Source organism: Sceloporus occidentalis, unplaced genomic scaffold (genome assembly GCF_023333645.1).
Source record: "Sceloporus occidentalis isolate IW3139 unplaced genomic scaffold, rSceOcc1.0.p SCAF_204, whole genome shotgun sequence".
In the NCBI taxonomy this organism is placed as follows: domain Eukaryota; kingdom Metazoa; phylum Chordata; class Lepidosauria; order Squamata; family Phrynosomatidae; genus Sceloporus; species Sceloporus occidentalis.
The window spans coordinates 670637-697016 of NW_028317184.1; the positions used below are offsets into that span (position 1 = coordinate 670637).

At 40.5% G+C, this 26380-nt stretch overlaps 1 protein-coding gene and 2 pseudogenes across 1 annotated transcript; all 3 read left to right on the forward strand.

Moving 5' to 3' along the window:
- Positions 1–298: 298 nt before the first annotated feature.
- LOC149277988 (ribosome assembly protein METTL17, mitochondrial-like) lies at positions 299–20663 on the forward strand. The gene is made up of 14 exons (XM_089502482.1): positions 299–334; positions 5817–5970; positions 6329–6475; positions 8445–8532; positions 9393–9474; positions 11303–11376; positions 12137–12231; positions 13017–13087; positions 14623–14730; positions 15375–15443; positions 18286–18336; positions 18679–18771; positions 18904–19091; positions 20561–20663. Exons 1-14 carry the CDS (start codon positions 299–301, stop codon positions 20661–20663), a joined length of 1359 nt encoding a protein of 452 aa, XP_089358608.1.
- LOC149277989 (Nuclear RNase P) lies at positions 650–1054 on the forward strand (annotated as a pseudogene).
- A 4631-nt stretch (positions 20664–25294) lies between the features above and the next one.
- Positions 25295–26002, forward strand: LOC149277990 (zinc transporter ZIP1 pseudogene; annotated as a pseudogene).
- Positions 26003–26380: the final 378 nt, after the last annotated feature.

Sequence of the window (26380 nt, forward strand, 5' to 3'; positions counted from 1 at the left end):
CCTGTCGCCGATTAAACTGCAGCCTACACTGATTGGCTGAATTAGACGTCACTCTACAATTCTCCTCCTATTATTGCTATACCTCACAAATGAAAATCACACATCTCTCCAGTGAAATAAACCATAAAACATTTTTTTAGCGCGGGGATTGGTTGTCTCCCGAGTCAGGTTGTGGTTGGTTGCTTTTGAGAGGGCGGAGCTCCAGAATGGAAACGTTCTAACTGGCTCTTAGGTCTTGAACATACGTAGTGTGATTGACACATCCGAAACTAAATGTGGACATCGCTAGGCCCGCATCATGTTGTTGGCGCGTCTCCGGTTGCAACAGATTCGGGTGAGTCCTTTTATTTATGGTAACCCTCAAATCACCTACAACACGGCGTGACATGGAAAGCACGTGGACGCAAGCTCCGCCTATATATTTGAATATTAGTCGCAGTGGCTTCTGGGTATCTGTTCACGCACTGTCTTCAGTTTATTTTAATTATTTTTTTTTTTTAATCTACGGTTTTTTGTCGTATATTTGCTTAACGTTAACTACGCATGTTCTCATAAAACACAAACATTGATTGTCTATTTTGTCGCTATAACTTTTAAATACAAATAGAATTTGTGATATATATATTGTGCAACCAGCACCAAACGGAAAGCGGAAGGGAAGCTCAATGATGAGGTTACGTGCTGAGTGCGTCATACGTCACTCCCAAGCCTCCTCCGGGAAGGTCTGAGACAAGAGCCCATCGCCGCTCTCACAGAGCGTCACCCCATGTTGTGGGTGAGTGAGTCCCCAGCTACCCCACGCTGGAGTGGACCGGCCCGTCATGAGGAGGAGACGTATGCAGGAGAAGCTGCGCGGGCAGCGGAGGAAGGGGTCGGGCCACAGACCAAGGTCTGCACCCCTCTCCACAAGCCGCTCCGCCTAGCTGATGCTGTCTCCTCCCCGGGCCTTGGAAGTGGCTCATGGCTGGCATAGATAAGTCCAATGGCTGAGGCGAGGCAGCTGCACGGGATGTGTGCGCGCCTCGTAACCCAAGTCAGACTACTCTCCCACCGCTACTTTTATTCACATATTGAAACTATATTTTATTATATTCAGAATGTTCCTTATAGACATGCAAAGGTTACAAATTCTCACAGTATAGTGTTATTTTATTGCACTAAGGTCTAAGGTGGGACACCTGTGTGAGCATTCCCTGGTTTAACAGCGCCTTAAATAAAAGGGAGCATTTACGAATATAGTAATTAAGAAAACGAATTCTGAATGGGATAAGAAACTCCGAATAAGTGGTACAGCATGGGTGAAATCATGCACATGCAAGTCTGAAGAGGTAACAACAATAGAAGAGATGCAAATCATGATAGCAAAGAGGGCAGTTAAAAAGCCTTTGGATATGAGAACAGGGCCCTTAACTTGTAGGTGAAGAGATTGAATTTAATTGTGGAAGGTGTAGGGCAGGAATGTCCAAACTTTTTTCGAAGAGTGCCAGCTTTGATGAAGTGCGAGGGCCGACCATTTTGCCTGACATTGTTTGAACCAATAAAATTAAATGCAAATTAACTATTTATGCAAAGTTTATTGAAAACGCCATATTTTTTATTTTGTGACAAATCTAAACAGGTGTTAAATCACTCTGCCTTTAATATAAAAAAAACAGGAAGAGGAAATATGTCAGATCTCGCAAGATTTGGGCTTTCCTTCTCACTGCGCCGGCTGATGACGTCACGTCCCGCGGCGAGAGATCCCAGGAGTCCTGAGTGGCGCTCGGGGACTCACTGGGGGGTGGGGCGTAAGATCTATATTTGGGCAACTTCTGTGGGGCCTTATCAGTCCGGAACGCGGGCCGGACTTTGGACATGCCTGGTGTAGGGGGTCAGTGAAGGCACTGGTATAGTGGGGCAGCAAACATAGTCTGGTTCAGGACAGGATGGATTGGAATCTTGAAAGGCGAAAGAGGCCAGGGTACAATAATCCAGGAGGATAATACACACAAAGGGATGGATTCGTGTTTTTTTTAACGTCTTTGATTGAGAAAAGAATAATTTGAGATAATTTTCTCCAGTAAAGGTGGCACGGTTGGGTGTGATAAAGTAAAGAGTATCAAGTATGACACCAGGGTCTGATGGCAAGTTTAGTCAAGTGGCCTATTGCGCCATCGAATCAGTCCACCATCCATGCCCATCTTTTCCTGATTTTCTAACGCATATTGATGTAATGTGATGGCATTGAGACTACATGAGTACACTAAAAAAAGTTATCATACACGGACGCCTGAAGCCACAATATATTGCCACTAATCCTTTTTAACAAGATATGCAGAGTGAAAAAAAGTAAATAACACAAAACCTTTACTTTTCCTCTCATTAATTTCTGGGCCTAGAAGTGAGTTTTGTCCTCTGAAGTGATTACAAATTCAGGAGGGCGCTTTATCCCTGGATAAGTAAAAAAGAAATACCGTATTTGCTCGATTATAAGACAAGGTTTTTTTCAGAGCAAATGCTCAAATAGGTCTGACTATGAGATGACTAAGATCCAGATACCCCGCAGCTGCAGGGGACCTGGATCCTCCTGCCCCCCCCCGCCCCACTTACCGGTACTTCTGAGTCCCAGGTGTGTAGCTGGGGCAGAGTGTAGATGTCTACGTGATTCGCGTAGACAACTTCCGCTGCAGCAGGAAGGAGGTGTGGCTAGCAGCAGGGGTTGTCTGCGTCCATCGCGCAGACCTTCCCCGGCTGTCAGAGATCAGAGTTCCCGGCACCGGTGCGGGGAACTCTGATCTCTGACAGTCGGGGAAGGTCTGCGCGATGGACGCAGACAACCCCAGCTGCTAGCCACGCCTCCTTCCGGTTGCAGCGTAAGTGCGTGGGATCTACACGCTGCCCCGGCTACATGACAGGGGAGTCAGAAGCACCGGTAAGTTTGGGAGGGGGGGGCGGGTGAGTGTTAAATGGGGGGCATAAGGCATTTCTGGAGGCAGAGTGCTCTGTGAAATGCCTTTTAACCCCCTTAATGCCACTCTGCCTCCAGAAATGCCTTTTTAACCCTCTATATGCCACTCTGCCTCCTGAATGCCTTAAACCTCCCTATATGCCACTCTTCCCCATAATATGCCTTTTAACCCTCTAAATGCCAGAGTGGCATATAGGGGTATAAGGCATTTCTGGAGGCAGAGTGGCACATAGGTGGTCAAAAGGCATATCATGGGGCACAGTGGCATATAGGGTTAAAAGGCATATCATGGGGCACAGTGGCATTTAGAGGGTTAAAAGGCATATCATGGGGCACAGTGGCATATAGGGGGTATAAGGCATTTCTGGGGCAGATGTGTATAACTGGGGGGCAGGTTGGAAAATAGAAGGAAATAAAACCAAAATATTTTTCTCAATCATAGCTTTTATTAAAAAAAAATAGTTTAGATGAATTAACATTTACTGGTAAAACTTTTTTTCTTATAGGGTCGTCTTATATTCAGGCTTTTTCTTTTTTTTCCTAAATTAATCAGATTTGGGGGGTCGTCTTATAATTGAGCAAAAACGGTAGTTCTATTTATTTCTACAGTAAGTAAAGTGCCAGAAAACAGATGACCAAATACACACACCAGGACAAGCTCTGCCACACCGATACCCAAACACACACACCAGGACAGGCTCTGCCCACTGACACCCAAACACACACCAGGACAGGCTCTGCCACACCGACACCCAAACACACACACCAGGACAGGCTCTGACACACAAACCAGGACAGGGTCTGCCACGCCGACACCCATATCCAGACGAGCTCAGCTACAACAATAAAAATATATATATATTTTCCACACTGCTTTGTCGTTGACCCCATGAGTCTATACATCCCCCATACTACAGAGTAGTGTGGTCACCCTAATGCCCCCAGACCCTTGTGTATTGCCCCCAGCTAGCCCCACATTGTATCTTTATCCCAGCCCCTCCTTTAGTATTGATTTATGTGATGCCCCCCCCACCAGCACTCCCTTGTGAATTAATGCCCTGGCACCTTGATTGCATCTGCATGAGCTGCCCAACACCCAGATTAGAAGCATAGGACTTGCCACCTTTGCCCCCAAACATCCTGCCTGTGGCGTCCTAGCCTGAAACAGCCTCCATGTGGCATCCTAGCCTCAAACAGCATTCCTGTGCCATGCATCCCCCTATGCTATCACACACATATTCATTAATTTACTCATATCACAGATACTTATTCATTCACAGAAACACATTAATTTCCTCAATCACGTATACTTGTTCATAACCCTCCCCCACCCTGAATCTGAACTACAGAGCTCCCGGTGCCGCTTGCAGACTTCTGCAGGGAGGGCTGCTTTCCTCTGCATTGCTCGCACTCTGTGCAAACAACTTCTCTTATCCCCCGCCCAAGGGAATCAGGAACGGAGCAGGGCCATGTGACATGACGTAAATTCACGTGACTCCGCTGGCTTCCTGCTTCCCCTGGGCAGAACAAGAGATGTTGCTCACACAGTGTGTGCGAGCAACGCGCAGGTAAGCAACAGGGCCCCTGAGGAAGTGATCAGGCCGGTCGCAGTTGTGACCCCTGTGATCGCGGTTGCTGCAGGCTTTTGCCCCTCATTAAAGACGGACCTGTTGGGTGGATTGTGCAATTATCAGGAATTGTGGAGAGAGGGGTGGTAGGTTTTGAGCTTCAGATAATGGGACACCATCCATGATGCAATTGCTGAAAGAAAGTTGGTGTGGCAAGTTAGAAGAGAATGAGAGGTCAACAAAGAAAGAGTGTCATCACCATTGTACTGGAAGGCAAAGTAAGATATTAATTGTACAAGGTAAGAGTAGAGGCTCCAGAACTGAACTAAACGTTTCAAAGAATGAGACTCTAAAGGTACAGTCAGAAAGGTACGATTTGAGCCAGGAGAGAGACAGATCATGGATGCCATGAGAATGTAGCTTTTATAGAAGGAGGGAGAAGGAGTGGTGAACAGTGTCAAAGGCTACAGAAATGTCAAAAAATATATTCCAGGATAAGTGAACTTTTGTTTTAACCACCAGGAGACACCAGCCCCAACCCTCCCCTGCTGCCTGATCGCTCCATGAGAGCGACAGTGCAGCGTTAACCCCTTCAATGCCACAATTGTGCATGACACATTCATAAATATCAGTCAATGCTGTGCTCCAATGGAACATCAGCATTGAAAGAGTTTAAAAATAAAAAATAAAAAAAATAATTAAAAAAAAACCCAGCACTGACCTGAAAGTCCAGGGTGCTTCCAGGTCAAATGCTGTGAGTTTAGTAAGTGGGCGGATGATGATCAGATCACGCCTGACCAACTGTTGGTTTAAAAAAATCCTGGCTCCTAACTTTTTTAGCTGGTGCCTACATTCACAACAAATTTGTCAAGCCCTGGTGTAATGCCATGGCTGATTTGGAAGTTAAAGTTGTAGGACCAACTAGCATGGAAACCTACTTATATACAAATCATATAGATCATATGTACTAAGTGAATTGTATATAGGCACTTCACAACATTTACAAAACTAGCCATTCAGAACAGGTCTTCTGATATAATAACTGTATTTATAAAATACTAATGAACTTCGCTTCTCAAAGACTGACCTGGAATACATATTATTCATGTGTGTCTAGTTTGCCTAGATATAATTATGGAAATGGTCTTGGCATAAAAGCTTCCAACAGTTGTTTCCTTTTTAATACACACAATTCAAGAATGCTCCCTATATATTCATAAACTTCTACTCATACAATAATATTGCTTTGTCAGCCACTCTTTATAGTTCTTGCTGTTGACCTCATGTTTCTCATGTAATAGGCTCTGAGTTCCCAGGCACCTGGATTGACTCAGCTAGATAACTCCTCAGGGCTCCTGTCTCAAGTTCTTCATCGCAGACATCCAGGAATTATAAGAGTGAAATTGGTTCGCTTGCCGCAGGAGGTCCATAATGCAGTGCAGGTTCTGATGAAGGGTAAGTGCTGGTTGTGTTCAGAATATCATGGCAGGGTATTCATAAAATGCAATATATGAGGAGGGGGTTTATCAACACAATTTTGCATCGATTGTGGAGAACCTCAAAAGGATATTTCTAAAATGCAACTATATAAAATGTAGTTTTCTATGCATTGAGTGTAAAGGAAAATGGTGTCAACACAAGGTAATTTTGATCTATCAAACCAAAATGCAGGCTACTATTTTTATTCCTTTAACGTATCAGATTTGTATTTAGTGGGCAGTGGGATATACTTCATGCTATGAGAAGTTTGTCCTTTATCTGGATTTAAATTAAAGGGACAGTTTCACCACTTGTTCCTGTGTTCTGGTTTCAGAATGCTCAATTAGACAGGTCGAGGAACGTGTCTCAGCACTGAACAATTACTTGTGGAGTCGAAAACGCCCAGCTGAGGAAAAAGATTTGAGGGGCCAAGCTGCAAAGCTGGAAAGGAAGTACAGGGAGTCCATATCAAGCAGTGCAGGTGATTGTGTGATGGTCAGAGAAATTCCATGGTTACCTTTGCATATTCCATAAGACCATAAAAAACATGTACTGGCAGTAGGGCCACTGGGTCTAGGTGCAGAAAGAAAATCACTCGGCTTGTTCCAGTCTTGTATATATATAAATTGTTTTATTGTAATGTAGTATACAGTTTACGCAAAAGTAAACCGATGTTTTGTAACAGCACAAAAAAATTTGCCTACCTTAGTGTTTCTGTTGTAGAGATTTCTACAGATAATTGTTGTACAAGGTGATTACAATTCCACGTATTGTTACAATTTTAATAATTACATTTTCATATTAGTTTCCAAATCTAAAGTTATATTAGACCAGGGGCGTCCAACATGCGGCCCGCGAGACCTCGAGGTGCGGCCCGCGTAAGATCGGCAGCCAGGGCAACCGATCTTACGCGAGCCGCACCTCAAGCCCTGCTACTTACTTGTGGGAGGGTCTTCTGGACTGCACAGAGGAAGCGGAGTTCACGTGACATCCTACTTCCTCTGTGCTTTAGCAGAGAAGGCAGAGGGAGGCCGCGCCCCCTGCTGAAGTCTGTGAGCGGCATCGAGGAGCTGCAGTGCAGGTAAGGGGGTGGGGAGGGTGTTTGAATGAGTGTGTGTGATTGAGGGAATGAATCTGTGAATGAATGATTATATGAATAAATGAGTGTGTGTGTGTGTGATAGCATGGATGTGTAAGTGCTGGAACCTAGGCATGATGGGACTGTGATTGCTGTTAGCAATCACACTCCTATCATGCCAAGTCAGCCAGTACATGCTGAAACCTGGCCAGCTGCCCCCCTTGTGTAGTGATGCTGCCAGCGGTATGGGGTCTGCACTTACAGCCACCCTGTACCAGCATGTACTGGCTGACTTGGCAATCACAGTCCCATCATGCCTAGGTACCAGCATTTACTGGTTGCCTGGGTATGATAGGAGTGTGATTGCTGTTAGCAATCACACTCCTATCATGCCAAGTCATATTGCTAATTTTGTCCAATTGTGTGTTAGCTACTTTTATTAAACATGTGAGTTTTTATTATTATTTTTAAAGGTGGGGGTCATTTTCGGTTTTGGCTAAGTGAACCCTGAATGTTTTGGTCCAGAATTTTCATTTTAGTTCATCCCTAGAATAAATCTAGGGAATCCTGAATTTGTAGTCGCAAAACTTTCAAGGCCCAGAAATCAGTGAGAGGAAGAGTAAAGGTTTTGTGTCATTTTACTCTATTTTAATCTGCATATTTTATTAAAGGCCATATTTTTTGTCACAGTGAAAAATGAGTGCGGCCCGCGCACGTATACAATTCTGATGAAGTGGCCCACTGCAGAAAAAACTTGGACACCCCTGTATTAGACCAAAGTTCTTTATAATCATGTTCATAGGTGATTTAGACAATTTTATACCTAGATTTGTAATATTGTCCATACGCCACTCATTGGGAAAGAGATTTTTAAGTCTACTCATATAAGAGGCAGGAGACTTTATTGGTAATGCCTGAGTTTTTATAAAGAGACCATACCATATCCTTCTTAAGTTGAATGTAATGCTTGTTATATAACAAAAGTTACTGATGAAAACCATTTGAGGGAACGGTCATTGTCAACTGTCACTATCACTACAGGTTATAATGTACCTGAAGAAGAGACCCTAGTTGGGCTTGCAATCAAATATACTTCAGACAGCCATTAAATTCATCTGTTTTACAGAGCTTGCATATTTTCTTTCTCCTGCTAACCTGATTCAATGCTATACCAGGAGACCATTATCAGATGGCATCTGCTACTTGCATGCTAATTTGGGATCGCAGTTGTATATTGTCATGGTAAAAATATTACCAGAATAAAAATGTGGGTACTAAATAATACACCTTAGTCAGCTAACTTAAGTCATATTGTACAAAGTCGTAACTTACAAACACAACAGGAGGTGTAACCTTGGTGTATCTTTGCCAGATGAGAATGATTCCCAGCAGCTTGAGAAGATTAAAAGCAATGTGTTGAAAACCCTGCGGAAGAATGTATATCACTGGCAGCCTTTGAGGTGGGGAAGTCTTCACTACACACAATGACACATGTTGTAAAAAAAAGGCATATATTAATCTTTTGGGGGTTATTCACTAAACTGTAAGCTTACAGGACAGTTGTGGTTTCCACTCACTGAATTGAGTATGCATGATCAAGGGTCATTCCAGTTCGAAAAACTAGCACCAGTTTAAAAAAGAAAACAATACAACAACAATTTTTTGACAACTCATTTTTAATGTAGCTTGTTGATATGGTTGCTTATTTGAACGGGTGAGCAATGTTAGAACAAGAGGTCATAGCCTAAAACTTGAAGGCCAGAGGCTTAGATGTAACATAAGGAAGTTACTACTTTACTACTTTACTCAGAGGGTAGTAGATAAATGGAACAGTCTCCCAGCAGCAGTGTTGGGGGCTAATACAGTGAGGGAATTTAAGCAAGCATGGGATAGACATAAAGCTTTCATCAATATAGGACCTGCCCAAAGACTGATAGGGGGTTGAGCCCCTTACATCAGGAAAAATGGGCAGACTAGATGATCTGAATGGTTCTTATCTGGCATCAAATTCTGTTTCTCTGGTTTCTACTTCCTTCTATTTTCACAGGCCTTACTTCTGATTAGGGGTTTCAGCTGAGGTTGGAGTTGTACCAGGTTTATACAGAAGCTAAGAACTTTCCTTACACTTTTGTAGTTGGCAGTTAGCAGCTAGTTCCAGTTACCGCTGTGTTTGTGTAAGGAGTAGCCAAGCTAATAGTTTAACTCAGTATTCTCCAACTTTCTTTATGCAAGGGATATTTTTAGTGAACAGATCCATCATAATCTGATGTATGGCTGTATTACGTATTTACACATTGAGTCTTATTTTGTTCCTATCTAGTTACACAGATGAACTAAGTTTGGTGTATTTAGTCTCACGCTTCGATGGAGGCTTTGCTGCGGTAACAAGAGCCCTTCAAGAGGTAAGGCAATTTATTAAAACCTAAAACCTTTTCGCTGTCTGATCATTTTCTCTATTTCCTTAAGATCACAGGCTTCATTGCATGCCATCTCTAGAGAGGCAAATATGTGCTCACACTGAAACTATGTATTTAGTGCTGGACTATTACTACTATTCAGTGATGGGAATTTTGAAATACACAACAATTTGTGTTATTTACATACACACAAGGGAGACTGAGACCATCCAGGGCCCCAGGCAACAAAAGGTCGTGGGTCGTAGTGATGTCCCTCCATTAGCCATGCTGTATCATGATCACACCTCTTCCTGGTTAAGTCCCTCCCTTATTACATGTATTGTTACACATATGTAATTTTTCAGTATTTGTATTAATAAAAAATAACTTTTTTACAAAAATATAATTCTCATTACACACACACATATATATATATATATATATATATATATATATATATATATATTATTTTTTTTTTGTTTTTTGTTTTTTCCCCCCTCCCCTTTAAGTCTTTAAAGTGGGGGTCCTGGATTTTCGTCTCTGGCAGCTGATGGACGTCTGCGCAATGCAGACAACCACCACTGCATCCGGCACTGCCATGGCTTCTACAATGGAGTGCCGGCGTGACATGACCATCTGGCGCTCCACCATAGAAACCCCAGCGGAAGTGCCGGGGAGAAGCAGAGGTTTTCTGTGCGCATTACACAGACGTTCACCAGCTGCCAGAGATGAGGATCCTCCACAGCGCTGCAGGGGACCTGGATCCTCATCTCTGGCAGCCGGTGAATGTCTGTGCGATGTGTGCAGACATCCTTTACTGCTGCCGGCACTTCCGCCTGGGCTTCTTTGACGGATCGCGCAGACATCCTCCGGCTGCCCCCGCTAGACACCAGGGAGTCTGGGGATGCATTGGTAAGTCTGGGGGGCGGGCGGCAGAGTCGCATATCTGGGTCGGCAGAGTGGCATATCTATAAGTAAGGTGCATTATGAATTAAGGGGGGCTTAAAATGGCAATTGGTTTTCCAAATTTCTGTTTGTATATAACATACGCTGACTAACTGCATAGTAGATACCAAAAATTTTAGAATACATGTATTCCTGTTTATTAGGTAAAATACCGTTTTATCATTCCACTAATGTGTATTTATTTCTTTAAAAATAGATTTTTCTTTAAAATCGCACCAAACTATAAGGGTGCGGCCTATAATCGGGCCAATACGGTGTGTGTGTGTGTATATGTGTATATATATATATATATATATATATATATATATATATATATATATATATATACTGTGTATGTGTGTATATATATATATATATGTGTATATATATATACTCTTGGGTACCCATCCTTTCATCCCAGGATGTCTAGAGTGAAGGGATGGGTCCTCAAAGGGGTGATGGCAGATCAGGGGACTGGTGGGCCCTCAAAGGGGTGTCTGGTGTGAAGGCATGGGGCTGTAGGGGGGGGTGACAGCATAAGTGTTTTTTATTTTATTTTTTCCCAGTTTTGGGAGAATGCGTATTAAAGTACTCTGTGATCACGTTAATTCTTTAATGAAAACAGTACCAATGCTCTCTGCTTTACAATGGAGCGATAGTGATGCACATTCAATGCATTGGCTTGATTACCCAAGGGTGACACAGATACATCAGTACATGTAGTGATGTAGGAGTACGACTGAGCTCATCAGAATGTAATTTTGACGAGTACCTGTAAATAATTTTGTATATTATTTTCATAAATACCTAACATGTGGTAAATTCATTTAGAATTAAATGTTTAATGGTATTCTTAATTTGTTAAATATCTGTCATTCCAATCCCAAAGATTCGTCAGCGTGTTCCTGAATTCACTCCTCAGACGCTCTTAGATTTTGGTTCCGGTGTTGGGACGGTAACATGGTAAGTTTGAAAGGTTGTTTTAGAAAGCTAACTACAATATGAACTATGGAATTAGGCGTGTGTTTCAAGGAACTGTTCTTTAAACAGGTAGGTCGCTATGGTCCTATGATATGATTTTGGAAGCCAGTTGCTTTACATACCAAAGGGCTGTCTGGAAGAAGGTCACTCTGGGCATGCAATACTTTGCAGATAGCAACACATTGTCTGCAGGAGTATATGCCGCACTGAGTTTGGTATCATTGGCCTTAGCAGGGAGTGCATTCAGTTGACAGGTGTTGGCTTGCCCTAGGTCTTACTTTAATCACCCTTGATCTGGTAAATAGATTTGTGTCCTTTGTTTTATATATTGTTCGAGACATATATCTGTCATCACTACCTTATTCAGACACAAAATGGGGTGAATTTTTTGTGTGCTATGATTGAGTTAACCCCTAAATTGTACAGAAACAAACTTGCATGCCTGTGCCCCCAAAAAAGCACAGTAGGGTTGAGCAATGCAGAAAATCATATATTCCACATGGAATTCCAAATGATCAAAATAGGAAAAATAGTTCACAGCATAGTGTTTTCCAAAACGGAAGATAGAGCACACTATTCCCCAGAGGCATCCCGTACGTCACTCTGAACAGTAGACACTGGAATATTGAACAGGTCACTGATCTGTGTGCCGTAACATCTCACTGGGTATTGGCAAAGATTCTACCATATCCCCTTTAAGCCACCATTGATTGGTTTGGGTAAGTTTTCTTTTGTCTTGCAGGGCAGCCAATGCTGTGTGGGGTAAGAGTATTGGTGAATACTTGTGTGTTGACGCCTCTGCCTCCATGAACAAACTCAGCGAACTAGTAATGAAAGGTGAGAACCTTGCTCATATTTGCACGCTTCTGGAAGTCCACAACTGGTCCATTAACTCAGTCTCATTTTTTAAGCTTGAACCCAGCTGGTCTCTAATTTCATGACTGATCACATATACCTTTAGATCTATGTATTTATTTCCTAGCAATACAATCTCATTGTATTCTTCCATATGAAAGCCACTATTCTTTCTTGCCCAGTCTCCTAGACGTATATAATATATATATATATATATATATATATATATATATATATATATATATAAAATCACATACAGTACACACTGATTCACATATACTATTATATATTAATTATTATGAAGCCTTGGAAACCATGTTGATTTCAGATTTAATAATATACATACAATCATTACAGACATGAGTAGATTCAGAGTGTTTACCCCTCTATTACCAGACATTACACACACACAGTCACACAAACAAGCAAACACAGTGGCAAACAGACAAACACAGTCACAAACACACATAACTGGTGCTGGCTGCAGCTTACACTGAGCTTGGTGTGAGAGAGGGACTCAATCAGAAGAGGCTTCTGAACTCTCGGGCCATCAGGAGTGTTGAGTAGTCTCTCCTGATTGGCTGAGACCTCCTCATTCTGGCACAATGCATTATCCCGGATTGAGGCTGCCTGGGACCCGGGACTTAAAGTTCCATTGCTGGACTGTCCTGGGAAATCTGGGACATGTGGTCACCCTACTGGCCTGTCTGCTCATAATTAGATGCTGAAATCTGTGCATTATTCTGAATACTAAACTCTCTTGGCAGGAGGAACAGAGACTGGTAATATGCATATCTCCGGGGTTTATTTTCGCCAGTTTTTGCCACTTTCTCCAAAAGTAAGTGATCACTTTTCACCTTATTTTGCTGACAAGTTGGGTGGTGTCTGAGATCTTCTACATTCAGTCTTACAGTAAATTATCCTGACTTTATCCATTACTCTTAGACAGTCTGCTTGGACAATTAAAGCTTTGTGCCAGATCTGTAATCTTACTATTTCCTCTGGACGTTTAACCACATAAAATATCCGTATTTTAAGGACTTGTTTTCAGTTTCTGTGACAACAATAGGTTCCTGATTTTATCTCAAGCAGGGGAGGGCTGGCAGCCTAAGGCCTGGGGGGCAAGTCAAGTGAAGTGGCTCCGCCCCCTCGCACTCACCTTTCACCCCTCACGCTGCTCCCATCACTATGCGGCCATCAGACTGCTGGAAAACTTATCTAAACGGCCGCTGGGTGCTGATGCCACCGGCCGGAGCTACTTTAATCCTTTTTTTTATTTATTTAATATGCCGGATCGGCTTGCCATATTAAAAATAATTATATAAAGTATTAAAGTAGCGCCGGCTGGCAGCATCAGCACCCAGCGGCCGTTTAGATTCGATTTCCAACAATCTGATGGCCGCATAGTGATGGGAGCAGCGTGAGGGGTGAAAGGTGAGTGCGAGAGGGCGGAGCTTTCACCCCTCACGCTGCTCCCATCACTTGGCGGCCATCGCACACGGCCGCTGGGTGCTGATGCCGCCGGCCGGCGCTGCTTTAATACTATTTTTTTTTCCATTTAATAGCCGATCCGGCTTGCCATATTAAATTTTAAAAAAAAGTATTAAAGTAGCGCCGGCCGGCGGCATCAGCACCCAGCGGCCGTTTAGATTAGATTTCGGGCGGCCTGGGGGGCAATTGCTCCCCTGCCCCCCGGCCCAGCCCGCCCCTGATCTCAAGTGCCCATTAAGCACTCTCTTAAAAAAACATAAAGGAGGCAAAATGTTACTTTGTTACATAATTCTTTCTGGGAAGGGTTTCAGCATTAAGCAATTCTAGGAATGATGCTTCTAATGCTGTGTTCAGTTATGGCAAATTTACCAAAGTAGGGGGAACAACATCTAATATATTAATCTTCCTGCGCATAATACATTTGTGGTGTGGAAGTCATGCACACTTGCTCCTTGAGTTCAGATTTTCTAGAGCATTACATTTTGAGTACTTGGAGTCTTTGGACCAGATGTTTATTCACTAAGGTGGGAGTTGGCAGGAGAGTTGAGGTTTTCACACCCTGAGTTCAATATACTGTATAATGAGTTCATACCTGGCAAATATTTCTACAAAAACGGTTAAGATACTTCTGGAATATCCTTAGTTAAATCACCAATATGATTTAAATATGCTTTTTACAGGGCCAGATTATTTTTGGGACAGAAGCTCACTGAGGTTGGCCCTTCGTATAATATAGTGAAGCCAGTGAGATCAAACTCTACTGCCAACGTCCGCTGAATAAACCCCTTTAGTGCCCTAACTGCTCTGGTTATGCTTTGCACATTAGTTGTACTTGTAGCTGTAATGTTTTTTTCTTCAGTACATGTTGTCCTTTTTAAATAGGTGCAGTATGATCTTGTAGTTTCTGCATTCTCTCTGAATGAGCTTCCTAGTATGGCGGAACGACAGAAGACAATCCAAACCTTGTGGAGGAAAACGGGGAACTTCTTGGTTTGTGTTTTTCTTCTGGTTTTTTTTTTTGATAAGTTACTATAGGGGGAAAAAGCCTTTTAGGCAGGGGTAGGCTGGCTGGTCCAGATTCTTTAAGCAGGGACAGTCTGCATTGGGCTGGCCCACTCATCGAGGCAGGGGCCTTGTTAGGTCACATACTATAATGTTATGTGAGACAGCAACAGTAGAGCAGCAGCTGGCATAGTGTGCAAGATGTGCTGAATACAGACTCTGCGCAATTTAGTATTTGTGTGTAAGAATGTGGTGTTTGGCATATGTGTGCATTTGTGTTAGTTATGGGGGGGTCTGAGGGGGTTGCTTAACCTAATCCCTTCTTATGGGGAATTAAAGGGATAATTTTGCTATATTTCATTTACATATTGTTTATAGAATAATTAAAATCACTGATATTAAGCTCTGCCCTTTGCTTGAAGTATTGTGTAGAATGGCAAGCTGCTTTCTTCAATGGTAATGCTGGCTGAATCTGAGACACACAGATAATGTAGCATGGAACCTGGTAGGCTTTCTTGTTCCATAAAATACATTTTATTGTATGCTTTTTTTTGTGAACTTTTATCCACCCCTGGCTGTCATTCCTTGTGTCATCACTGATCTTATTCACATTCTCTATCTCGTTCTTCAAGGTGCTGGTGGAGAATGGTACAAGAGAGGGACATCAGCTTCTTATGGAGGCTCGTGAAACTGTGTTAAAAGTAAGCCATCCATCCTCTAGTACATAAAGAAACATTTTGTGTTAGCTGTACATTATTTGCTTATGTATATTGTGTAATATTTATGCAGTTCATTGGCGGATACAGTGGGAGGCAACGGTGCAATTGCCCCCTGAGATAGGTGGAGGCATGCTCCGGGAGTACCGATAAAGAGGTAAGTCCTGAATCCTGGACTTACCTCTATCTCCCTAACTTCCAGGAGGAGGTGGGTCACGCAAAGCAAAGACCCATCAAAGCCAATATATATCAATCGAATTATATGTATACTATACGCTTTAATTTTTTAGAAATTTGGTATATAAACCCAATGAATTGGATTGTGGTATAAAAACATAATAAATGTTAAATTATCACAAAATACATATCAAAAGGAAATCATAAGTAAATGTACAAGTTCATAAGCAATAAAATATAGAAAATTAAGTCTTTAATAGGGCAATAATATTACCACCTCTTATTCCCAATTTCCAGTGTTCTATACCCACAAAAGAAAAAATTCTGGTATTAGCATAAACACACACATGGAAATGTCTACTTCCAGGGGATTTATCATCATTTCAGTTAATGACAAAAATATGTTCCTTAATCCTTTCTCGTAAAGGTCGGCTTGTACAAACTATGTATTGTATCTGACAATGTTAACATGTGCTTAGATAAATTACATTATTGGTATTGCAGTTTATATAATCATTCAAAGTACATTTTGGTTTTTGGTTATGCAAACAAATTTGCAGCAACTACATCTTGTAGAACCACATAAATTATACATGTAGTAATAATAGTGGTATTTTTTTTCAATTCGAAGCAGGGCCGGCCCAAGACAAAATGCCGCCTGGGGCGAAGTTTAAAATGCCGCCCCCCCCCCATTATCTACCCTTCCTCTCCCTGCCACCCCCCCACCATTATCTACCCCCCCCCCACTTACCTTTCAGCAGTCCTGCGGTGGGTCTCCCTGCTCGGTCTCGGTGCCGGCTTGTAATGCTGAGCGCCGGAAATGACGTCATCTTCCGGCACTCAACATTACAAGCCGGCACCGAGACCGAGCAGGGAGACTCGCAGAGGAGAGAGTGAGGGGCGCCGAGCGGGTACTGACAACTTGGTAAGATAAAACAACTCGGCGCCCCTCACTCTTGCTCTTCTCGGCTTTAAAAAAAAAATAAAAAATTAAAAAAAAAGGGCTTGGGGCGGTTGCCCCACTCGGCTCCATTGTCGGGCCAGCCATGATTGGGAGGTTGCAGACAGATAACATGTCTTACAGAGAACAGACTTTGTGTGCAATAAATGTAATGTTGTAATCAGTCAGGTCTTTAACTATGGTTACAACACACAAATAGAAGTATATATTTCCTGAAAGCTCTAGGGCAATAACATAAGAGCCACTTTTTTTCATTGACACTGTGAGCCACACATGACTTTGAAGTGTGTTTTTAGCACATTTTTATTTTCTTCTTATGCAACAAATACATAATCATATAGCCCATTAGTGTATTTCTCAAATGTCAGTCGAATAAAAGAACAACAAAATTACATATACATCTCAAGTGTCCTTAATCACACAATACCATGTTTGTTACATTACATAATCACAGCTAAGATGCCCATGGAAAATCTGCCCAGCTTCTCATTTACTTTAGTACGCAGATCTGCTCTTTTTGTTTTGTTTATTCTATGAGTGCTGTTTGGGGAGACAGTCTAATCTGGTTTTGCACCGGTTCCTATAGTATGAATTACACTTCATTATGTTTATATACCAGATATTCTGTAGCAATGTTACAATAGGGGACGTTAAAACATATTGGTACTAAAGGAGAAAGAACACCCTGCTGCTGGAAACTTACAGTCTCTTTGGTGATGGAGAGGACAGAGGGAGTTGATTGTAGTAAGGGTTATACATAGGGGAACTTTATGTTTACCTTGCAGGTAGGCATGGTGGGTGGCTGCTGGTTGAGGGTATTAAGAGGAAAGGTTGCATGCCTCTCTGAATAGGTGTGGTATTTTTTTTTAATTAAAAATTATTAAATTAAAGTAGAAGAAAGTCTCATGGAACAGAGTAGGGAATTGCAAAGAAACTGTACAACAAGGGTGATGTCCTAAATACATAAATGGGAAAAGATAATAATGGTGGAAGAGAGACGTGATGGTCATAAATGGAATGAAGGGGGTAGTTGGAAGAGTATTTGGATATGAAAGTAGAGATATAGAGGGGTGTAGAGTTGTTAAAGGCTGTGAAGTCAGAGCTAGAAGTTTGAACTGAATTCTACAGGGTTTTGGGAGCCAATGGATTGACTGCCACATTGGGGTAGCAGATGAAAAGGAGTGGGGTAGAAAAATGAGTTCAGGATGGATTAGTAAAATGCGTTGCAAGAATTCAGATGGGATATCTCAAGGGAGAAATTTTTTTCTTTTTCTTTTGGGTGAAGAAAGGAGCAAACATAGTCATGTTAGGGATAAGGAGCCGTTCTTGTGGAAAGTTGTTATAGTTGTGCAGTCACAATTGCAACAAATTAAATGTCCCTGCTGATTGCTGTACTTTATTACCTAGCATTAAAATTGCTATTTTACACATTAACCTCGTACTTTATTCCTGGAAAAAAGGAAAAATACTCTGGTAAGGTCAGGATTGGTTATTTATACGTAAAGCTAGAATTTATGAATAGTCCAATGTCTGGTAATGTACTTCAGGTAAAATATTGATTTAATGATTTGGCTGCATTACAAGAACATTTTACTTGAGGGAATTGTAAATCGTGCCTTTATTGTCTGTAACATAAAGGCAAAACGCAAAATGGTATACTTAAAGAGTTTATTTGTTTACCCCCCACAGAAACAAGATAAAGAAATCTGGGACCATCGGCCGCCACATGTATTTGCACCAGTGAGGATCACAGGCTATGTCATATTATTATTTATTTTGGATAACATATTTATCTGTTATTGTTAGAGTGTCACTAAAGAAAGAAATGTAGTTTTCAAACAACATATTTATGTAAATACAATATTGGCTCGCATGTCCCGGGCGTCGGGCGAGACAAATCGCGCATCCCTCCGCTAAACCCTGATTATAGGCCGCACATCCACTTCAAAGACTTAAAGTGGGGAAAAAAGTGCAGCCTATATTCGGGCAAATACGGGATTTACTTGTTTAAAAAATGTTTTTCAAAGTACAGTTTTGAGAAATTGAACTGAATTTTGTAATGCATTTCCTTTTATATCCTAGTGTCCACATGACCTGCCATGTCCTAAACTTGCTCAGAAGATTCAGGTGCCTTGTAACTTCACACAGTCCTACCAACCACTTAATCTTAGTTGGGTGAGTTCCGTTCAAGAGCTCTGGCTAGTTCAGCACAGATTTGGACAGTGAAAGCCTGTTATATTACCCCCATACCCAACTTATTGGCATTGCTTTCATTCTAATTGCACCCTTTCATCTTCATTATGACAGAACTCTCCTCAGCGATGTGAGAAATTTTCCTTCCTGATATTGTCCCGTAATTTTGAGGGGAAACCTGATGCACACTGGCCTCGTGTGATTAGCCCTGTGCTGCGGCGGCCACGTCACGTGCATTGTCACATGTGCTGTGCTGACGGGAAGATACATCATGATGTCATCACTGCACGAAGACACGGAAGGTGAGCTTCACAGCCACAATGCATGCTGTGTATTTATCATGACAAATAGTGTACTTTATTTAGCCCCACAACTTGCATCAACCTCATTTCTTACTATCCTACTCTTTGATATCCCATAAGTGACAGAGACAAATACTTATTAGATCGTTTCATTTTCTTACATGGGAATATTATCACTAAAGAATTTTTTACCTCACTTTGTAATTATCATTATTCAGGCAAAACTATAATTCCTTTCTTGACTCAAAAAGAGATTACATGCTGCTTTCACATATTTTTCTTAATAATCAAGCTCTCAAATGATTATTGCATGTTAAATGTTTGCATTGAATCCAGTGCAAATTTGATCATTTTTTGTTTAGTTATTAGTCAGAAAATGAGATTTTTATCTTGTGTAACTTTGCTCAAACCAGGAAAGATTAGTATGTAAAAATTTTGCACTCACTGACACATGCCATTTTCTGCTGCTATTCTATAGAATTTCAATTTCCTATTGACTTAGAATGGGGTCTCTACTGAGTATGTACACAAATCTCACTGACACACGCTCCCTGCTTTCAGTAGAGGCAGCTCAGAGAGGAGTTAAATGAGACAGAAATCTCATTTTCTAACTCCAGTAGCTAAACAATGCATCATTTTGCATGCAGTAAAATGCACTGGGCTCCAATATGCAATAAACATGAAAATATTAAATAGATGGGTCAGCAGATTTTTATCTGAAACTAAATGATATTCTTTGTTCTTTGATAATGGTGTTTAGGTAAATATTGTGTATACATATCTATCCGACTCTCTCTTGTACCTATTCATAACTTTCATATACCATTTTTATTATTCTGACATTCCCATACATACTCTTATCGTTTTATTCTCTTTGGTATCTTGCACGTATGTCTTTGTATGATTTATGTGCAAGGATATTTATACCTGGCTGTGCCCCTTATCTGAACCTGGTAACTTAAACACAACCAGTGAAACGCAAAAATTATCAGCTGATATATTTGTCTCTGTTCCTTTCACATCTAGGTATAAAAGAATGGGCTTGATATATTTCAAACAGTAAAATGCACTGGGCTCCAATAAGCAATAAACACGAAAATATTAAAACTATACATAGTTCGTGTTTGCTTTTCAATTGATGTAACTTTTTTTATAGATATTTAGGTTAAAAGTAGGAAACTATTTAACCTCATGGAAGTTATGACAAAACTAGCATAGTTAGTTCTCTGTTCTGAAATCCTCTACATTCTACACCCCGATCCACACAAAAGCTGCCGGGACCAACATCATCCACCAAAATGTGATGTTTTGGGAAAAGTTGGCTTCTGGTTCATAAACATGACTTGTTTTAATTTATAAACATTTTTACATATGCTCTTATAGTGTGCTGAGCTGTAGATGTAGACTTTGAAGAAATGAAAAATCAAATCTAATATTTGTGACGGATGACGGTATTATTGTTTACTCAGGGATCTGTATCGCTGTGCCAGAAACAGTGAGTGGGGGGACCGCTTGCCAGCATTGATGCCATTCATGAACAGTGACACAGAGCAAGGAGAAGATATGGACTAAAGCAATGCAGTATGATCTCTGGGAAACAGGAGGACTCTGGTACTCTATGGAGGCAGCGCACATAGGAGAAAATAATAAATGCAGTCCATTTAGTTTCATCACATTGGTACTGCTTTTCGCTTGTAACATAGAGGTTGGGTTACTTCTGTCTGTTATCTTAACAATTATGGTGAGACCCGCCATGCCCTGCTTATGGATAACAATACTTGAACATACATGTATAAATTAACATCCAGTATACTGGAAGACAGGGCATACTATGCTGTGCGACAGTTAATGCTTCTGATTGTTGTCCTTTAACTTATATTTTAAAAAGAAGCAGGCAAAAGGAGCTTGTCATTCAGACCTCGGCCTGATGATTTTTCCCTTCGGTATTCTGGCTTGGGTTGTCATAAATATGTGTTACACTTATTTAATATTTGTCCTCCTGTCTTTATTTTTTGTATTTATCATAATGGATTTAACATTTCCAAAATGTATACATTACGTCTGTGAAATGGTTTCTAAATAAAAGCTTCCCAAAGAATATTCTCACCTTTAAGTAAAATAAATTTATGACACTTCTTAATTTCTTGTAAAGTGGTAATTCAGACTAGACTTTGGCTACAAGCCAGCTGGAACCATTCAGTGGTGGACAACATTCCCCAGTATTCACACTTGTATATGCTTTCAAATAATACTGACACGTGATGATGTTGTGGTATAAATCAGCGACTTCTGATATTGGTTTACATCGTCATTATATGGGGGCAGAGTCGTGGGGATAGGGGATGACTAATGAGGAGGGGTAGTTTAGTAATATCCATATATTTTATGGATGTAATAGTATGTAGGGTTCCAAAGATGTAACACTTAGAAAATAAGAATTTTTAATAATTTAATAAATGTACTGAGTAGGTTACTCTCCTATATATCATAAAAACGATGCACCTTGTAGAATTTAAAAAGCATTTATTACTTGTAAACATATATTACTGAGAGGGTGATAGATACATGTAAAAGATGCCTAGCAGAATTACTATATGACGTGTAAACATGGGTTAGATACGCCTATCTTTGACATGAGACAAAGCCAATTGACAAATAAGAGCTGAGGTTTTCCAGCAGTTAGAAAAATGGGGAAACCTAGATGGGTCAGCAGATTTTTATCTGAAACTAAATGATATTCTTTGTTCTTTGATAATGGTGTTTAAGTAAATATTGTGTATATCTATACATATCTCTTGTACCTATTCATAACTTTCATATACCATTTTTATTATTCTGACATTCCCATACATACTCTTATCGTTTTATTCTCTTTGGTATCTTGCACGTATGTCTTTGTATGATTTATGTGCAAGGATATTTATACCTCTCTGTGCCTCTTATCTGAACCTGGTAACTTAAACACAGCAGTGAAACGCAAAAATTATCAGCTGATATATTTGTCTCTGTTCCTTTCACATCTAGGTATATAATTGGCTTGATATATTTCAAACTGTGCTGAAATATAGTTTAGTTTAGGTATTTATTAAACCTTCTAAGAACATTGGTTCTATAAGGTTATATTCGATATTAAATAGTGCAAAAGTACTTCAGATTATTTTTCCTTTGCTTCATTATATCACTATGTTTCTTAGCAACACGGATTACTAAAGCAGAGAATTTTATGAATTTATCAAGATGGCTACCGGTCACCCTCTTATTTGTGAGCCAATAAATACTTGCCGGTCCTCCCTCGTATTAGATCATTACCATAAATTAATAATTAGTAAAATAAACTTTTTTCATAGTGTGAATAATTAGCACAGTGCTTGGCTACAGGCTGAAGGTCACCATGGCAGCTTGAAATTGTTTCCTGGTTCCTAAGTTTCACGTGCTGGACAAACAAATTACCCTCTGGCCACCATCACCTGCTTTGGGTATAGTAATGGCCAGGCATACGGCAGTAAAACCCAAACTCTACACACAGTGTGATCAGACACTCTTATCTGTGTTGCAGGTAGAACTTTTATTTACACATTGAATGAAGAAGTCTTGTTTTTTGTTCTGTAATATCACTGGGTTCTGACTACTTTCATGTAGCATGTCCTCATGTAAGACCAAGTTAACAGATCAAATGTTTGGAATATGATTTTTTTTCTGAGGAGTGTAAAAACCATCAGTGCATCAGTAATACTACAACACAGAAATATAGGACTGACGGATTTAACCCGTAAACTAAAGATGGGTCTACACTAGGCTGATCACGGTCCTCTGCTTGTGCCCAGTGAGTAGAGGGGTGACCCGATTGAGGCAGGCCTTAACAAAGTGACAAAATCTCTTTGGTCCTATTGGCTGTATACGTTTAGCAATGGTTGTTTAGCTAGTTGTTAGTAATCTCTTCTATCCAATAAGCAATATAAACTCCCTATGAAAGGAGGTTGCTAGTGGCAGACCAGTTTCCTGGGATAATAGAATATTTAGATTTGGACAATTTGGTCAAATAACACCAATACAAATGGCACACAAAGTTAGGATTCAGGTGCAAAAATCTAGGTGCCAGTTACCAGACACTACAGGATGTGGACACTAACTAAAATTTCTGTCAAGAGATGGGCATTCGATCACAATGAACCTGGCTGCTGTCATAAAAAAAATAAATGTACTGTTTTACATTTCCAAAATATGCTGACTTACATATAGAAAAAAAACGTGCAAGGAAAAAAATAGAAGAAAAAGTTGTGCTTTAATGAACCTTTGGCCCCATCTGGGCCAGCAGAGTGTTTTATCTGCCTTTCATAAGGAGCAAAAAAAGGGCAACCTATCTTCAATAAGCATATAATAGCTGCTTTAGCAAACACACTATTGACACAGGCACCACTACTTGGCATTCTAAAGAATTCCAACATCTTAATGAGTCACGGAATTATTAGGAGTACCTGACTGACCGGTAGCTTGTCAAGAGTGGGAGGAATATATTGGTGAATAGGGTATAAAGCCTGAGTGGAGTGGAGGCGCAGTTGAGTGGAGAGGTGAGAGTAGAATGAGAGAATGAGGTAACAAACTAGTTATAGTTTAGTTATTTAGACATCTATGAATGTAGAAAAGGTTTAGGGAAAGTTAGGGGTGAATGAAGACATCACAGTAAGAGGGTGCATGTTATAACTGAATTTATTGAGCGCTTTAGTTATATTCAGAGCAAGGTGGAATTCTATACCTGGACGTGTTAACAATGGATCCTCTGCTGGCTGTGAAAGTCGGATGCCTGGTGGCTCTATTATTTATCACATTGATCTGCGGCTTGGCACCTGCATTTGCCAGCTGGTTTCTGAAGAGCAGTGTTAAAGGTACATGTTCATGTGATAAAGTGAAATTATGACTCCCTGAATTGGACCATGAAAACATTTTACTGTCCAGCTCTTACAGCATGTTTATTTTTTCTCTAGTATTACTGCAGTTATTGCAACTGCATAGTTTTTCATGTTGGTTTTTTTTGTGAAAAGACATACTATTTAAAAAGAAAATTGTTTTATAATTTTAGAGTATTTGGAGAAAAGCCAGTAATATTATCAATTCATATTATCCTAAATCAAGGAATTTAGATGTTCTGCTTGATTAAGCATTATATACCATACATCTGAACATTACAAATGGCCAACAAGGTACACTTTTGTTTTAGATGGTATGGTTACAGGCATGGCTAAACTTCTCCAGAATTTTTATGTTACCTATTCGTAGCTACGAATCTGGGGAGGATAGAGGAATGCTTGGGCGATATGATATATTGGGATTTGTTTACTAACTCATGCCAAATCTGCTTTGGATTCATGCAAGTTTGTTAGTATATACTAAAGTACCATTAATGCTCAAGTGGGCTGCAAGCCATACTAACAAACTTCCGTCAAGCAAGGAAAAAGAAAAGTATTTATGTTTATGTTTCCATTGGACCCTTACCCTTTTGGTCCTTTTACAGATAACTACAAGCTCGTTGTATGCCTTATCAGTTCTTTTGCAGCTGGCATATTCCTCGGAGCCTGCTTACTTCATGTTGTTGCAGATTCGTTGTCAGATATAGCTGCTGAGCTGTCCTATGTGAGTAATGAAACATGCTTTGACCCACCAGGTATAACAATTAGTGCCAAGCTATATTTTTTTTTTTTGTCCATACTAATTATTTCTGAATCAACACTCAGCTGATAACTTTAAATTGAAAAATCCACGTTAAGAGAGAGGAACGTTTGCTAAAATATGGACATTTTGGAGCAGGTCTCAAAAAAACAAAACAATTAAAGTTGAAAGAAGAAGCCAAGTTGACCCAGAATTCCCTTAAATGGGGCTAAAAAACTAGATGACCGACTAGATGCTCAACCTGACTTAAGTCAACATCAACTGTGTTGTATTTTTATTGGTTTTGTTTGTCTCCAGATAATGATCATATGCTGAATGTATTGAGTGTGCACAATCTTTACTTCTCAGTTCACCACCACCATGAGGGTTTCATACAATTTAGTTAAATATGTCAATATAAAATTAGAGCCAAAATTACCTTTTTTTCCTTAGTTAATGAATTTGCATTGTGCTTCTTAAAAATAGATGTGTTTTTAAAGTTTTTACTTTACAAAAGTCCAGACTTGTAAAATGGCTTGCCTTATGTATACACTGATACAATGGATGTCCCTTTTGTGCAGATTAACTATCCTATGGGAGAACTGATCTTGTCTCTGGGCTTCTTCCTGGTCCTTCTTATTGAAAGGATTGTTCTGCAATGCTGTCATAACCAGCAGAATGCCTCTCAAGATGGGTTACCACTACCAGAAACCCCGACTCTCCCAGAACCTGACTACCAAGAGAAGCAGGAAACTCCAGCAGAGATAGATGTGGCAGTTGCAGAGCCACACAATCATATTCATCCTAATGTCTACATTCATGCCTCATTCCGCTCCCTTATTCTTTTCTGTTCCCTCTCCATTCACTCAGTCTTTGAAGGTCTGGCCATTGGCCTACAGTCCAACTACTCTAGTGCTCTACAGATTGCCATTGCAGTTCTTATCCATAAGGGTATCATTGTCTTCAGCTTGTCCCTCAAGCTACTGCAGAGCATGACCCGACGAGCTTGGCTAGTAGTCTACATAGTGTTGTTCTCTTTTATGTCACCAGTTGGCATTATGATTGGCATTATTGTTACATTAAACAAGTCCACAATTGTAACTCTGGTGCAAGCTATACTTGAGGGCATTGCCTCTGGAACATTTGTATATGTCACATTCTTGGAAATTCTCCCTCAGGAGCTTAATACCTCAGAAAAACCACTTCTTAAGGTTCTTTTTATTGTTATCGGCTTCACTATTATGGCAGTCATAGCCATCTGGGCCTGAGATATTTGTAGTGAGCAGCTAATGAACAGTATATCAGGGAATGATAGTGGCAAAAATGTGAAAAGAAAAAAGTGATAACCTCCTAAAATGAGATGTCTGTGTATTGTGATATAAAAGAACATGTTCTTGAAAAGTAATGTTTGCTGTGCACTGCAAGTAACTCAAGGGTAGATGGCTGATTGTAAATGGCTGTTTACAGCCATAGGTCAAGGGTATAAAGGGAATATTCATGTATACACTACACTAAACAGAGCAAAACCATTAGTTAGAACACACTACTGCTTGATAGGCCCTCCCCATTGCATTATCTTGTGTTGCTGCTATGTTAGCACAATTTATGTAAAAATGTAAAGGTCCCTTCAATGCAGCAGTCAAGGA